Genomic DNA, 16261 nt, shown 5'->3' on the forward strand with positions numbered 1-16261 from the left:
TACAAATTTGCAAGGCAATTTGAACTATACTATTAACGTTTTTTTGGCAGACACAGATAAACTCAATGCTTACAATGCAAATATTTTTCCTAGAAACATGTCAAACCACTAAACATGAGATGATTTTTTATTATTACGACAGTATTAATCAACTGAAATATGTACATACCCATATATGCTGCCCAATGTATCGCTCGTCTGTCTTTCTTGTCAAATGCATTAATATTGGCCCCTCTAGACAACAGTAAGCTGACCATCTGAGATAAAGAAAAAGAACACAAATCTTCCATTCATAATGGGAAAAACTTTGCCTCAACAGAGAAAACCATGGAAAAAACCAAAAATGTATGCATTTTCAGAGGATTTAAATGAGTTGGGTCTTGAATATTCCATAAGTTTGAAAAGCTGGCTGTCACAATGAAGTGACTGTAAGGAACACAAAACTTGATGTCAACAAAACCACTTCTCAGTTAAATACTGCAAAGCCATGAAATCTTTTATATCTTCAGGTTACTAAGGGACTAGTGAGTCAGAGTTTATTACATATATTTCCTCTGAATTTCAGTGACAACAAACTCCCTACGTTCACCGTTTACTGAACAGAAACATATCCTGGCTTTTCCATTTTAAATTTACCTGTTACTAATTTAACTCCAGTTAACAAATTTCCTTCTGTCACAACAAAGTGAACACTGTAATAAACTTTCAATAAAATGATGTAACACTTATTTTCCACAACTTTTCTGCACAGAGATGCATACGGAAAACAAACTCAAACACAAAATAGAGATTGAGGATTTTTGAGGGAATGGGGAAGAAATTATTTTAAACTCAAAAAATGAAATATCAGAAATATGAGGGACAGAATGACAAGTGGAAGGCAAGAAAATTAACTTTTACCTCAACGTGTCCACTGAAGGCTGCATGATGCAGTGCAGTTCTGCCTGCTCGATCAGACACATTTACATTGCTTAGGAGAGGCACCAAAGCTTCAGCACACTTCACAGCTTTGTTTGCAGCTGCTATGTGTAGGGGTGTCTGCCAGTTTTTATCACGAGCATTGACATCTGCTGAATGCTTTAACAACACCTGAACAGCATCCTGAAAGCATTTACCAAAAAACCAAGCCACTTAGTAAAGATCAGAAATGACAGCCCTGGATTTAAGGACAGTACAGTGGAAAACAACTCTTTACCATTTGCTCATCTGCAAACATAATCATTGGGACACTTTGGGATTTGTACTTTATCATAAATCCAAACATGGGAATGTTCTCAAGGACATGAATAATTTAACCAAATCAACCATTTCCAGGTCTTTTATTCCCTAAGCCACATGGAAAATTATTTTGTAATCACAACTGATTTCCAAAGTTTAATAAACCATCCTAGGATTTCTTCTATTTGTGGAATTCTTAGCCAAGGATTAGTGTGAAGTACTATGAACTTACAATGAGTTTCCATCAATCTGCCAAGTAAAATTTTTCAACCGTCCAAGTCTACAAATGGCAAACCCGAGATTATTAAATGTACATTTAGAGAACCACAAATAAAAGAGTGCATGGTCACAAAAAGTTTCAACATACACTGTTGCAAAATTCCTGAAAACCGTTTTAAAATATTGCACTGAATTCCATCTCTCAAAATGATTATTCATTTCCTTTTGTCAGAAGTACAAGCTGTGAAAATGTGACAAATAAGACTGTAATTCTTACAGCAAGATAAACAAATCCCATTAAAATATGCACACACAATTGGAATGCATAAAAAAATAACTGTGCTGGCAGTATCAACACGATGATGAATATTGCATTTTGCATCAGCTGTGTGACCTTCCCACGATTCACTAATTGCTTTTGGTGACTGCCAACTCAGTCACTGAGCGCACAAATAATTGATTATCACTTTGTACTTAAAACACAGTTACCAGAAGTTGTTACTAGAGATTCTGAATTACACTGTGGTACAACAGCAAGGTCCATGGGCAGATTGCTAAGTCACTATTGGTCCTATTTTTATTAGAAGAAATAATATTTAAAATGTTGAAATTTCCTATACTGCTAATAAAAAAGAAGACAGGAACAAACACAAAAGTGAAAATACTGCATCACAGACTTGTACTTTAATGAGAAAACTGAATAGGTCTTCGCTGAGAAATTGAAGCAGATTTAGTGTTTTAAAAAACTAATTATATTTTAAGTCTTGCCTTTTTTAACCCAAATTTTAAGAAATATTTCAGAACAGCTATTACCCCTTTTGCAGAAGGAAGCACCACAACATTAGTATAAAAATAATGAATCTAATTTTTATGTGCATTTGCATTAATGAATTTCATGACTGAATCTACTTGGAGATTTTTTTTAAATTTGCAACATACCGCAGGCACACACAAATAAAAATGTGACTGTCTTGACATGAAGCTGCCTGAACTTGTGCAGCTGACAGCTAAACCCATAACCGCAGCTATTTTTTAAGCTTCAATGTCCTTGTTTAATTGCAGCTGTCCTCACTTCAAGAGTCCAGATGTTCTACTGAAACCATGATGCAGTTTTTTCATGACAGCTTTTCATCCAGTGCCCCAAACCCATATAGGTCTGTCAGCTAGAAAACAGTGCCTACATATATCAGCCCTGTACATGGGCTCCCATGACTCAGTGTGTTTATAAATAGAAAATTCTGACAAGTGTCTATCAAGCTCTGACTGGTTTACTTGTCTTGTTTGCCTCTGAATAATGTTTTGTTTAAAATCTTCCATATTTAAAAAAAACCTATGACCATGACTGCATTTCTTGAAGTTATCATTTAATCCCGGTTTTTTGCAGCACTTCTCTGCCTCTGCAAGCATTAGTGATGTGGAGAGCTTTTATTGTTCCTCAGCTCTGAAGAATGCAGCATTTGGTGCTTTGGTCAGCTCCCAAAGGAACAGCCTAAAAATATCTCAAGAACAAATAGCATTTGGGAGTAAGAAGCCCTTGAAGATTCATTTTCAAACGCTGTTTTTTTGAATAACATGATCTCTACATAACTTTGCTATTAATGCTAGTGACAAAATACTGCAGTTTATCCAGGGAATTCAAAAGCAAAAACTGAAACAAGGCTTGTTTAGATAGCTCATGGATCAAACACTTGAAGTTCAATGCTTGTCAAAACTAAAATATTCAATTCTATCTTCCCAAACAAAAATTTACTAATAAAAACCTTTATTTGAAACGTACTGAAATGAGCATCAATTTGATTCAGGATCTCAAAGGAGATAGTTTTGCATAAACTCTTCCACATAACAAGATCAGCATTTCTCTGTTTGTTTTGATCTTCTACAGGCATTTAAATTTTTTATTAGGACAACCACCACAGGGAAACAATAACCAAATAATTTCTTGCATTATGATATTCTCACAACTGTATAACTGGTAGACTTCAAGAAACTGTCTACATTCCATTTAAGAATTTTAAAGTGATATTCAATACTATTAATTAATCACTTTTTTTTAAAAAAAGACATTGACAGGCCTTTAATAGAATGATTTATTTCTTCAATGCCTGAACACACAAGCATGTAAAAAAATATGAAGTAATGCAAAGACCATGCTGTAAAAGTTGTTCTAAATCTTAATTCATCTTCCCTCATGCTGAACCAATCTGGTTACCTTAGCAGAAGTAAACAGGACTTAAGAACACTGCATGCAGAGTCCTCTGCTAGGGAAGTCACAGAGAGCAAAGCTGAGAACTCAAAGTTTATAGTTTTCCTCCTTTCTTACTACTTAAGCAATAGATACACACACTCATATATATATATATATATTCCCTCAAAAGGCTAAAAAAACCATCACAAAAATGTTCTGCAATTCCAAATGTTTGGAGTAGTTTCACTTTTTAAAAAATGAACAACGGACAGAAGTTAATTTGAGATGTCTTATTTTAACACAAAGTAGACAAAAAGAGCAACATACCTCACTACAAGATGCTACAGCTCTGTGTAAAGGAGTCAACCATTTGCTGTCTTTGGCATTAACTCTAGCTCCTGTAACAAAAAATAACAAACACAGAAATTTAAAAGGTATTTACAGAATGACTGAAATATTTTCAAGAAGATATTTTTAGAAATAGAACTATTTATTTATTCTAACAAAATGAATTTATTTCTTCTAGGCATTTCTTTGCATTTTTTATGCAAAAAAATGAAAAGGAATCTTTTCTCCAGCTGAAATCAACCCTTTGAGAAAATTCTTTGAACACTACCAATACTATTCTTCCACATCAAAATATACTCATATTTTTATACTAGGTCATCCCCCATAATCTTTTGCCCTTCCAGAGTCACATAAAAGGCTGCTGCCTAAAAAAGATCAATTCCTTGCCTTCACACAGCAACAAAAATCTCATGGTTTCCCATTATAGCTGGAATTCTCTGTGAAAATATAGAAAGAGGCTGCATTTGCTCCCCACACCTACAGTTTCCTTGTGGTTGCCATGTCTGATGGACAGGTATATGGAATGAGGATGATTCTTCTACTGGGACTTACTTTAGGAACAAATCTCCACTACTCCAGCAGGTCACCAAGCCCACCCTGGTGCCTCCTGGTCCTCCCTTCATGAGAGAGACTCCCAGCCACACTTCTGAAAGCACACTCAAGGAACAGCCCTCCCTGTCCCCAGGAAACAAAGCTGCACAAACACCTCTAAGGGACACAAGCTTGGGTTTGGATTTTAATTTTTTTCTTAATAATAAAAGGAAAGAAGGGGTTGGGAACTTCTTTTCCCTGAAGGAAGCAGCTGAACTACATCTTAACTTCCTGTGAACTCCAACAAACAAGAAAACCTAATGATTAACAACTTAATTTATACAGAACCTTGTAGGATATTTATATCCTGACTGGAAACTTAGCCATCTTTATTTTGAAACTTCTGATATTTTACAGGGATAGCTTAGATAAAATCTTACATTTTTGAGAAAAAGAGTTACAAAATGTTGTTGGAAAGAATCACACAGTAACATTAATGCTATGTGACCAGTGCTGATTAACATCTCAAGCTAAACATAATTCTGGTATGTCAGAACCAATTGCTGTTTTTTCTATGCAAGGAACAGAAACAGGTGGAAGGTCAGTAAGACACAAGATGCCAAAAAGGTTGCTGGTCGAATCAGGATATCCAACTGAGAGACAGGGTATTTTGATCCAAGATCTGCACCAGCAAAGAAGTCTCTCCCAGGCTATTTGATGAAGAAAACCAGGAGTGTGTACAAAATCATGGCTGTGTATACAAATATCTGAGGTCGATTCTCTTGAGGTTCTAATCAATCCATCCCTTTCAGTCATAAGAATAGAACATGGAAGCTGATGCAGGATCCAAACTTCCAGTCTGATCCTAGGTCTTCCACCCACTGGACAGAGACTGAGATCCAGCTGCTAGATACAATTTCAGGATTTCCATCTTTCCTTGTCTAAATTTCAGAATAGGATGCTGTCCTGTTTTCCTAAGTGCAAACATTTTTGAAAAATAAGACTAGTAAATACGGAAGAAAGTCCAAGCCCATTTGAAGAAAACCACCACAGTCTCACAAAAGTTGAGGAGACACCACAAGTATCTGTTTTTGTCACACATCCTAAGGACCCACTGGTGCACTGCAACACATCATGTGACACAGCAGACTGTACTATATCAAGTCTTGCATAGAACTCAAGCAAAGAAAGAATCTGAGTATTCTAAAATCACTAGAAATGCCTGAGGATTTTTGGCAATCATTCCCAGAAGACAGCAAGTGATGAATTACATCACAAATATAATGAGGCAATGATTGGTAAGTGAGAATGTAATCAATATATGTCAAAAGTATCTGTAATTCTTGATTATATTCCAGGTAATTGATGGCCACATTTTGTTTTTAGCAGATGAGACAAAAAACAAGAGCCAAAATCATATTCCAAGTTCAACCTGACTTCACATGCAGCCAACAACCAAAAAATAAAGACTTTCACAAACTGATTTCTATCTCTAACTTTAGGATACAAATGTCTTTGAAGCATTTCAAAGAACTTGAGTGAGTTACTAAGCCATTAATTACTATCCTAATTATCCTAATTTTCCTGAGGAAAATGCATTTGCAAGACCTGGGGTCAGCTCAGATCCATCCAGGTAATGAAGCTCAAGATAGGAAAAGTAAAGTCCCCCATCAGAAGAGAAGAAATTCCCATTTCCACTCTAAAAACCAGCAGCTGCTTAACCTCTAGCTCTCAGTGAAAATGTTCATATTTTACTGACATTTCTGGTCAATCTAACACATAGCCTAAAAACTACACCAGAAGAGAGCAGAAATCAATACAAACAGATACTGTACAAAAGATTTTTACAACAATAAGTTAATCACTAAAAGAAAAATAATATGCGAAAGTAAGAAAGAAGATCATTAAGACAGCATTAGTCAGAGAAATGTCTAAGGAAATCTGAAGTGATATCTAAAAGTAACATGGTCCTCTTAATAGAACAAAAATCAATTTAGCAAATACCTGCCCCTCATTCCATAAGTGGTCTTCCTCCCAAAGAAACAAGAATGCCTAGGTCTAGCACATTGAAACAGTGTCAAATACAGATACTAAAATAAGTAAACTTTTTAAATACACAAAAAATTGTAGATTCTCTGACATAGGAAAGGCTAAAGTTGACTTTTGATAACAAATCTGAATCTTTGATGGACTTACTTAAGAAAGAACCACCAAGCTTGTTTTTTCCTTCCATAACAAAAACTCTTAAAGAAGTTGCAAAATTGTTACACTGCAAGAAAGTTTTTAAGCAATAATCAGAATAAATGTGCTACCAAAAACCACATATGCATTATTAATTTGGGGACTGGGAGATCGCCAGCTTTAGATACATTAAACAAAATAACATTTTAAAATTAATTGAGAGATACTTTGCCCTTAATCATCTCCAAGAAGCCATGCTGCTGAGAATCATTTAAATTTCATAAAGGAGCTTTTCCAAACAGCTTTTTATCTGAGGACACAATAATCCTCCTGTAGGCTGTTCTTTACTGCCTAGCACATGATTTGGGGAAAATGTCACAGCTCCTCCCTGACCCTTCACGGGCTCTCTAAACCTGTCACAGTCCTACCAGGCAACAGTGAGGGAATTTACAGCCTTCACCATCTGAGGTAAAGCTCTACTCCAGACCACTGAAAGAAATGTTACAAAAATGTACACCAAATGTTATACCTCTACTGAATAACTTTCGTTTTCAGATATTTCTTTCTATTTGGCCTAAAGAGAGTTTGAACACATGTATGTGTACAACCTACTGCACAGCATTGCAAATGCAATATTATCCCTGTGAAGCTCAACCTGCTGACATGTTAACCAGGGCATTTCTCACATTTCAAATGCCAGCTATGAGCAGTTTGCTCTTTCAAAGCACAGGACAGTGTATCTTAATTCCCTGTATGGAAAACCAAAAAAACAAAACAAAAAACAACCCTAAGAAACTGCTGTTCTCCCCGCCTCTGCCTCTGTCCCTTGGATCTCACACACTTCAAGGGCCTGGTCTTGATATGTTTATTAGAACTTCTGATTTGTTTACTATAAAATTTCAACTCTTTTAATGCCACAGAGTTTGCAGGAAAAGGATAAGGGTGCTTGTCAGAGCAATCTCAATGCTGGAACACAAATAGGAGTTAAGAACCAATCATGTGAATGATCCTCCTGTAAAACAGCACCTTCCAAATGAAGTGAATTGTTACTCCATGTTGGTGCACTAAGCCAAAACATTAAACATTAAAAGAAAATCACCCATTTCACCACTAATTTTGCTAGTACAGCCCAGTAACTTTACACATCTAGGCAAATATTAAAGTACTTTTTCTCTGCAAAAGGTGGGGTGGTAATGAGAGAGAAGTATTACATAATTTTCGTCCTAGTCCCTGAACGTTACATCTCATCTTGCCAAGTTGTATTTGCAAGACTGACAATTAGAAAGACACATTTTACTTAATAAATAAAGTACAGAGGGTACTAAAAAGCTTTGTGATGCTTACTTCTAGCAAATTTATGCTTCAAGAGACAAATCTTCTAATTGAATACGTGCACTGATTTACAGAATGATCCTGGAGGGTTTATTTCTACCAGCCCACATGTGGCAATTGCACATTTAAATGTGCTATTAGCCACCAATTCCTGGCCATATGTTTCTGCATACTTCTTGGGGTCCATATCCTTACATTCCAGTAAGATCTAGCATCTCAACCATCTCTTACAAAGACAGACAAGGAATGACTGGGCAGGAAATGCTGCAAGGAACAACCACGCATCTCTTCCTTCACCCATAAACTGCCACACAACTCTTACACTGCCCTGTCTCACACCACCTCTGTGTTCCTCTCACAAAAACTCTGGCTGTGACACTCCTCCACAGCTCCTCTGCACCAGAACTCTTCCTATTTGGAAATGTCCTCAGAAGACTAATGAATGCAGTGGCTGAATTACTTATGCGTCACTAGTTGGAAATAGATTAAGAAATACAACAGAACTGACAAGACGTTTTCATTTTTGTTCACAGTACTGACTCTTAAGTACTCAATTGCCTTACACTGTTTTGTTTGCAGTCTGTATTTTTAGCCTCTCAAGGATGGTATTTTCCTTTGTTATTGTACAAGATGTGCTAGTGACTGAGCAATATCATAACATAAGCAAAGAAAGCAAAAGCGTTTTCATTCAGTTATGCAATACAGACACCAATGTTTGGTATTTGAAGCTCTGAAATGTCTATTTAGGAGTAAAAGATCTTTATAGAGTGCATTTAAGACAGTAACAAACCTTGTCTTAGAAACTAGTATACTGAAATAATTTTAGATATAATCTTCGGAGAAATTAGGAAGATCTCAGGTATAAATCACTGAAAGTAAACACTAGTCCTACTGTAATTAGATTCTACTTAATTATTTTCCTAATAGCTAGTAATAGGTTCAGAAATTCTTCCTTTTGAATGATCCACTTTTTTGTCTAGAGACAATGACCTTGGAAGCACTTAAACTGGCAAGCAGAAATTCTCAGACCACACTGAGGAATAAACAGATAGAGAGGAAAACTTTTCCTTACATAGAAAAATATGCAAACAGTCAGGAGGACATAAAGAAGTTTTTAAAGTATAAGATTTGAGATATGAATTGGAATAATCAATAATAGAAATGGAGCGTAATTTCCTACTGAAAACTTGGATACTTGGAAAATCATTCCTGCAAAAATAATGACCTTATGGAGAGAAAGCTTCTTAAAAGCTAAATGAGAGAGAGAAAGCTATTTAAAAGCTAAATGCACAGCAGAAGATCTATAGAATAGTGAAAAAATCCAAGAGGAACGGGTCTGGAATCTTTTGTCCAGAGAGAATAAGACTTCAAGAACAGTTTTAATTTTTGTTCCTTAAGAAACAAACAAACAAACAAAACAAAAAAAATTCCAAACCCCAAAACAACCCCACAAAACAAATACACATGGAGACACACTAGCCAGAAAAGGGAGAAAAACAAGAATCAAGTCAAAGCCACCCTTCCAGGACTACTGATTTGTCAATATAAGCCAATTTCCTTTCAGAATTTCAGTTTCTGACACATCTCAGCCACTCCCCCCTTGAGCTTCAGTGAGCAACATGAGGTTCTCTGACTCAAGCTACTGACAGTTCTATCTTTTCCTGAGTCAGCTTAACTTTTTTCTCTCAAAGAACATCAGAGCTACTTTCTTCACAGCAACCGACTTTTACTGCTGCCAGGGGGAAGTTAGGGCAGCTTGGAAAAGAAAAACATCGGCCAACAACGCTGTGAAAAGAAGAGGAAGCGGCTGAAAGATACAGTCAGTGTCAAAGGGGCCCCTGTGAAACAGCCCCAGCCTGTGGGTACATCTGCAATCCCAACAAAGGGAGCTTCACTCTGCTGGGACTGAGGCAGCAAGAGCCTTCCAGCAGCTGAGCCATGTGACTGTCAGGGCATGGGTTTCTCACACTCGCAGAGATTTGTAATTAGATGAAAGAAACAGAGGTAGTAGAGTGCTGTGACACTGAAGGGTCTTTACTATCTTCCAAAATCTGTTATGACTACAGTGGCAGTTTTCCAGCATCAGCACGGTTCTTACATTTTCCACCTGACCCAGAGGAAACAAAAACTCGTGGGCTGCCAAACCCTAATGAGATTGAGTTTGACCACACTCACATAACACTGAGCTTCATGCAGAGAAAATGTTGGGTTAAGCAAACAGCAGTGTGTTGTGTTAGTATTTAAGTATCAATGCAATATAGTAACTAAATCTATTCAGAAGAAAATAACAGACAATTCAAATGTTGATTTTTGTGAATTACATTGATTTCAGTGAAAGCAATAATCATCTCCGTGGTATTTTTAGAAAATAAATGGAAAAAGTTAGTAATCAAAAGCATACATTCAGTGATCACACTAATTTGTTCTGCTTTTCACATGACACTTCCTGGCACAGTAGACTTTGATGATTAAAAATCATAGGACAGCTAGAAAGAATGATTTTTTAATAAAGCAAGCCTCTCCAGAACAGTTCACATGCCAGACTTAAAGAAGGGCTTGATTTTTTAAACCAAGACTCCTTGGAAAGAACAAAAAACTGGACATTCAGTTAATTAAGACAACTACTTTTCTACTTTTTAGTAGTTTGTGATCATTTACAGTCTTAAAGTCAGTGCAATTATGCCAAGTAGACAGGTGTATTTGTGCACCAGGATGCAGAGCTGTACACAGGTCATAAAAATACAACTGTGAGGAGCACTACTACTCTTCCCAGAGTAACACAAAAAGGAAAATGCTTCTAAAATTATGATTCTCAAGTGACTAAAATATAAACTTCTGTTCTATCCTTCTCGATGCTACAAATAATCTTCATGCCTCCTCTTGGTCACCTCCCTACACAACAAATCTGGGAATGCTAATTGCTTATCAAGCTACAATCCAAAAGTGAGAGATTATTTGAAAACTTAAACTTCCACAAACCACAGTGGTACGAAAAACTGTTGTTAAGATATTCACATCCCCAGGGGACAAGTTTATTAATGTTCAGCATCTCAAAATAAAAAAACAAAAGGCAATTTAATGTCCAGGCTCAAAATGGAGTCAGTAAAGCAATTTTCTTTGATGTTTGGAGCCTGTATGCAAAGCATCACCTTCAGATTCCTTGTCCAGCTGAAAGATAATAGGAAAGGTCACAGAGTAACCTTAAGATTTAGTAGAAAAATATCTCAAGAATTCAACAACTAAGTAATAATGCTCTTGAGACTGAAAATTTACTCCAAAAAAAGTCTGCAAAAGGTTGGATCAGTTATATTTTCAGGACGTGCAATATGGGTTACTTAGGTCTGTAGCAAAGTAATATAAAGACATTGTGACTGCAATGTGTGATCCACAACACATACTTGAAAGCAATGTGGATCCCCTGGAGCAGGATGAAAAAGACATTCCAATCAAATTAAAAAACTTATGTGTAAGTACTCTATAATAACACTTTAAGAACAGAGAATAATAAGAAAGAATCAAGTATGAGCCACCGAATAGTGGGAAGATTAATACTGACTTCAGTAATTTTGAGGTCTAGTTTGAAGAAACAATAAAAACATCAAAGCAAACAGTCTTTGTAGAATAGTTTGCACAGCAGGAAAACTGAAAAGTGGTTCCTAGTAACATTCCAGCAAAGCTATGTTAGAGGACATTAAAAGTTGCAAAGACAAGCTTTCACAAGGTGAGAAATATTAGGATGAAAGTAGTCCACACTTAATTCACTCCAGTACAGTAGGTACAATTCACTACAGTAGGTCAGGTAAAGTCACATAACCCAATTTTTGCGTGCAAATTTACTGCACAGAGGAGATGGTAGCACAGAAATGCTATTTATTCAACAAACCACTCTCCTCAATTTTAAAAAAGGGGTCTTGCAACACAGCAAACAGTTTTCAAGCCTTGCTGCATTAGCAGATGTTCTTTATTTGCTCCCTAATGCTCTTCTATTATGACAAAGTGTAACATTATACCTCTGCCTCAGAAGAGAGGTTTGATTTCCAGCTGAAACACAACAGATGAATTTTCCTTATCTTTATGAAATGGAGAGGATAAATACACTTAACCTCTGCTCCCCACCTTTCAATTAAGAGAGCTAAAAGACAAATCAAAGCTTGTGCATTTTGATACATTTAGACCTGATTTCTCTGAGAAGCAGCTGCCTCAGCACTTCTGATACTGCTGAGTGCTCATACTTCACCAACCACAAAGATTTCAAATCCAGCATTCAGAAATGAGGAAGACTAAATTGGTGAATACTTTTTAAATATTTAAGAGGCTTGCCTAAAACTGCTGCTTGCAGGGAGGTAATATACAGATTTGTGCCTGAGTACAGCACAGCCTTGCAGACTGAAGAGCCTGAGCACTCAGACATCACTTCCACCCTGCAATTGATGCCTCTCTTCACTCACAACAGCTCACACCTACCTGTGCACCCCTCACTGCACCAGCCCAGCTCACTCTCAGAGCAGCCTCTCCCTGGGACTTTCAGGAGGCTGTTCTCTCCAGCAAGGCACAGCATGGAACTGCAGCCCACAGCACAGCACATGAGCACACCACGGCTGGACTGACATCGCCACAGCTTTCAGAGCTTTTGATTTGCAACTATCTAATGCATTGTTTTGTTGTAAGCCAATCTTGATTTTCATTAAATAAATGTTATCTGGGACATATCAATGTCTCACATCCTCCCTGAACAATCTGCAGACACTGCAGCACCTACAACCTCTCCTTCACGCAGCTGCTCAGCTTTGCACTACTTGTACAGTTCTAATTCTTACCTCCCTTCTTTGTTCTCCGTTTTTCCTTATGCTTAACCCCAGGCTACATGCCCAAAGAGCACGACTAGTATTTCTTCTCCTTCCACTCCCTCCCAGCCAGGATCTAGTTTCATTCCCATCTGAACTAGAATTCCCCTCCATGCATAAGCCTTTCACCCAAGAAAGGGATATTTTGTTCTATCACTGATCTGGTAAAATGGACTGTGTTCATCTAAACCAGACAGATGATTCCCTCTAAGAAGTAGCTGACTACAACTTTGCAAAATTTGTAACATTGTTAGTTGATTAAGGGGGTCACTATGTATTTTCAAGAGCCACCAGAACTTGCCTTCGTTCTTGATAGGGAAAAATGGCACCTCTTTAGATTTTTAAACCTTGCACCTTTTCAAAAGTGAACTTTTCTGGACAAAATGTCACTATAGAGTATGTCCATACAATAGATATATTAATTAATATGACATAATGTATATTTATGATATGTATATATACTCATATAGAGAGAGTACAAGTAATATATATAACAAAAATATTACATAATACTAAAATTATAACCAATTAAATTATGCCCAGCAAATTCAGTTGAAGGTCTGGAAGCGACTCCTGTAACCCTAAAAGTGGTATTTCCTTCAAGCAGGATTTGTAAAAGGGGTTGATGGGGGGTGGTGGCAGCAGACATAGCCAGCTTTGCACAGGTAAGGCCTGCAATTAAGCAGACTGAAGATTAAAGTAGTTCTGTGGGGCTGCTACAAGTTTTCATCTTTGTATGTAACCTTGAAGCTCTGTATTATGAACTCAGCCTCAAGCTACTTAATAGGTAGGTCTTTCCAAGATCAAAGACAGTCAATCCAGTCCTTCTGTCATGATGTTCTTCAGGTTTTTGGTTTAGTTTCTTGGTTCTCTACCCTTAAAAAAACAACATAATCAAACTCACAACCCATAGTGTACTGTTTTGCAGAACTTGGAATTTTTATTAGTACAAATAAATAGGAAAAAAAAGATATTTTGTAACATTTTCAGCTGGATCTTATTATATTCTGTGCATTCAAGCCAGCAGGAAAAGATACTTAAAATAATACAACCAACTCTGGATGGCACCTTTATGTTCAAATGTAATTTCTTTTCTGAAGGGCATTTCAGAATGAAAGAAATACTGCTAACACCCACCTGTACCATATACACTATTACTTCTTTAAAATAGTGTTGAACTATTGAAAGCTGATCAAGCTACAAATAAAAATAGCTATAACTGAGAAAGCTTCCTACAAAGAAATAATTTAGAGCAGAATTACAGAAATACACAGTATTGTAACACAAGTAAATCTGGAACCTAAAATTTCAGTACAAGCATCTATAATTTCTAGTACATTAAATATCTCAATAAAAACTACACAGACTAAGATGTACATAAATACTTCCTTGGATGTGCATAGAGTTATTTGTTTTCCATTAACAGGAATAGAACATACCAGATAAAATAAGTAGTTCAATAATTTCTGCATCTCCCAGATAGGCAGCAGCATGTAAAGGGGTCCTTTTCTCATTATCCTGTGGTAAGAGGGGGGAAAAAAGGTTTTATTTAAAATAAAAAAGTATCGTTTAGCATTTTGTACGTTATGAAAAAACACTGCATAAAGTTCATCTTTCAAATACTGTACATTATATATTTAAAAAAATTTGATTACTCTAAAGACATCAGTCAAACTTACTAAGACAAGCATGCTTCTCCCTAAGGAGCTCTTAACACCCACATAGCCAACCACTGTTTTCCTGACACACACAGGATGCTCATCACATCTTCAGATTAACCCACCAGTTCTAAACCACCAGTCACTTGTCTCCAGAGACACGAACTCGAGTCTGTCCCACACAGTTAAAACCAGTCTGTTATTGCCATATGCAACAATTAGTGAGAAACATTTTCTTTGTGAAGTTTAAAGCAATTTCAGAAGTTACTATTTTAATAGAAAATAGAAAAGAACCTACAGTGTTTAAGGGCAAAAATAGTGGAATCCAATTTCAACTGTTTCAATTACTATTAATAAGTAAAGAGAAGACAGAGGTGAAATTTGTTTTGCACAAAACCCACTCTGCAAGTAACACCCAGTACTTTTAATTAGTTCAAACTGATCTAAGGTCCTTCTGAAGGTACCAGTAAGACATATTATTCATTCATTCACAATATATAACAATGAAGTTCCTCTTTTGAAAGATAAACACAAAATATCTTGTAACTCTTTCAGGATCAGTGCTAATTTCCCTGCACCAGTTTATAGCTTAATCAGAAAAATAAGATCACATCACAGTGAGTGATAAAAATGAACAAGAACCAACCAGTTTGCTCTCTGAGGGAAGGCTGGTGAGAAATCAGAAAAGAGACAGATAATCAGTCAGCATCCTGGTTCTGGCCTAAGTTCTGCTTAGATCTTTTTAGCAGAGTTTCACATACACTGGGGGTGAGGGATCAGGATAATATTCAGCAAGAAATTTTAAGTGGCAAGGCATTTCTATTAATTCTACTGTTGTGTCACGACTATCATAAAATTAACACACGTTTTCTACTGACATTTTATTGTGAAAAGCAATCTTCTCCCTTGCTAGAATAACCTTATTTAGTGAACCCTGACTTGACAGCTAGCACCATGTAAGAATAAAATTAGAGTTCATGGCAGGAAAGATCTTAGAGCAAAACTGGAGCTGAGACCCAAGAAGTTCTTCTGAAACATAAAAGGCAACTTCAGAATTCAGAGCATTCAAACCACCCCCTCTACCAAAACATCACCACACAAAACCCCTTGCCCCAAACAACCCACTCCCTGCCTAGTCCCTGCTCAGAAAAAGTTAAAGCTACACAGTTCACCATATTAGCAATGTTTCCTAACACAATATCTGAATTACATGCAAGAAATTCCAAACTGAGCAGTGCAAACCTGACACTGATGCACCCTAAGGAATCAATGCTACACTTATCACTAACACCACATATACCTCACCAATTTCTTGCCAGGATGTCTCAAATGCAGCTTACACATCTAGGATAAAAAAAGATAGGCCCCTGGCACTAAGGACTTGATATCTTGAAAAAAAAAAAAACCCTTTAAAAAAAGGAGAAAAACCAAACACTGCCCTCCCCCAAAAAACAACCAAACAAATAAGACAAATAAAACAAAAAATGCAAACAAAAAACCCAAAACAAACACCCCCTCCCCCCAAAACCAAACAAGAAAAAAGGAAAGGAAAAATACCAGAAGAAGGAAGAAAAAAGAAAAGCAATACAAATTTTAAACTTGTTTCCCCAGCTGAAAGACAGTAAAGACCAGCCAGCAATGAAAACCTGTTTTTATTCCTTCAGTATGGAAAACAGAGCTCCTATAGGTAGCTGGCACTGATGCCTTTTTGATAATGCACAAAAGTATATAAAGTAGAGATGAGG

At 36.6% G+C, this 16261-nt stretch overlaps 1 protein-coding gene across 4 annotated transcripts in view; it reads right to left on the minus strand.

Moving 5' to 3' along the window:
* ANKRD28 (ankyrin repeat domain 28) overlaps positions 1–16261 on the minus strand; it is a 123632-nt gene that overhangs the window by 38814 nt on the left and 68557 nt on the right. For all 4 annotated transcript variants that reach the window (XR_010439121.1, XM_064704579.1, XM_064704578.1 and 1 more), the window contains exons 3-6: positions 14298–14376; positions 3950–4020; positions 901–1101; positions 170–257 (exon numbers count right to left, since the gene is read on the minus strand). Coding sequence is in view for 3 of the 4 variants with exons in the window: in XM_064704579.1 (XP_064560649.1) it covers positions 170–257; positions 901–1101; positions 3950–4020; positions 14298–14376 (439 nt within the window). In the remaining variant the exon portion in view is untranslated. The remainder of the gene's footprint in view (positions 1–169; positions 258–900; positions 1102–3949; positions 4021–14297; positions 14377–16261) is intronic.

This window comes from Zonotrichia leucophrys, chromosome 2 (genome assembly GCF_028769735.1).
Source record: "Zonotrichia leucophrys gambelii isolate GWCS_2022_RI chromosome 2, RI_Zleu_2.0, whole genome shotgun sequence".
Lineage (NCBI taxonomy): Eukaryota > Metazoa > Chordata > Aves > Passeriformes > Passerellidae > Zonotrichia > Zonotrichia leucophrys.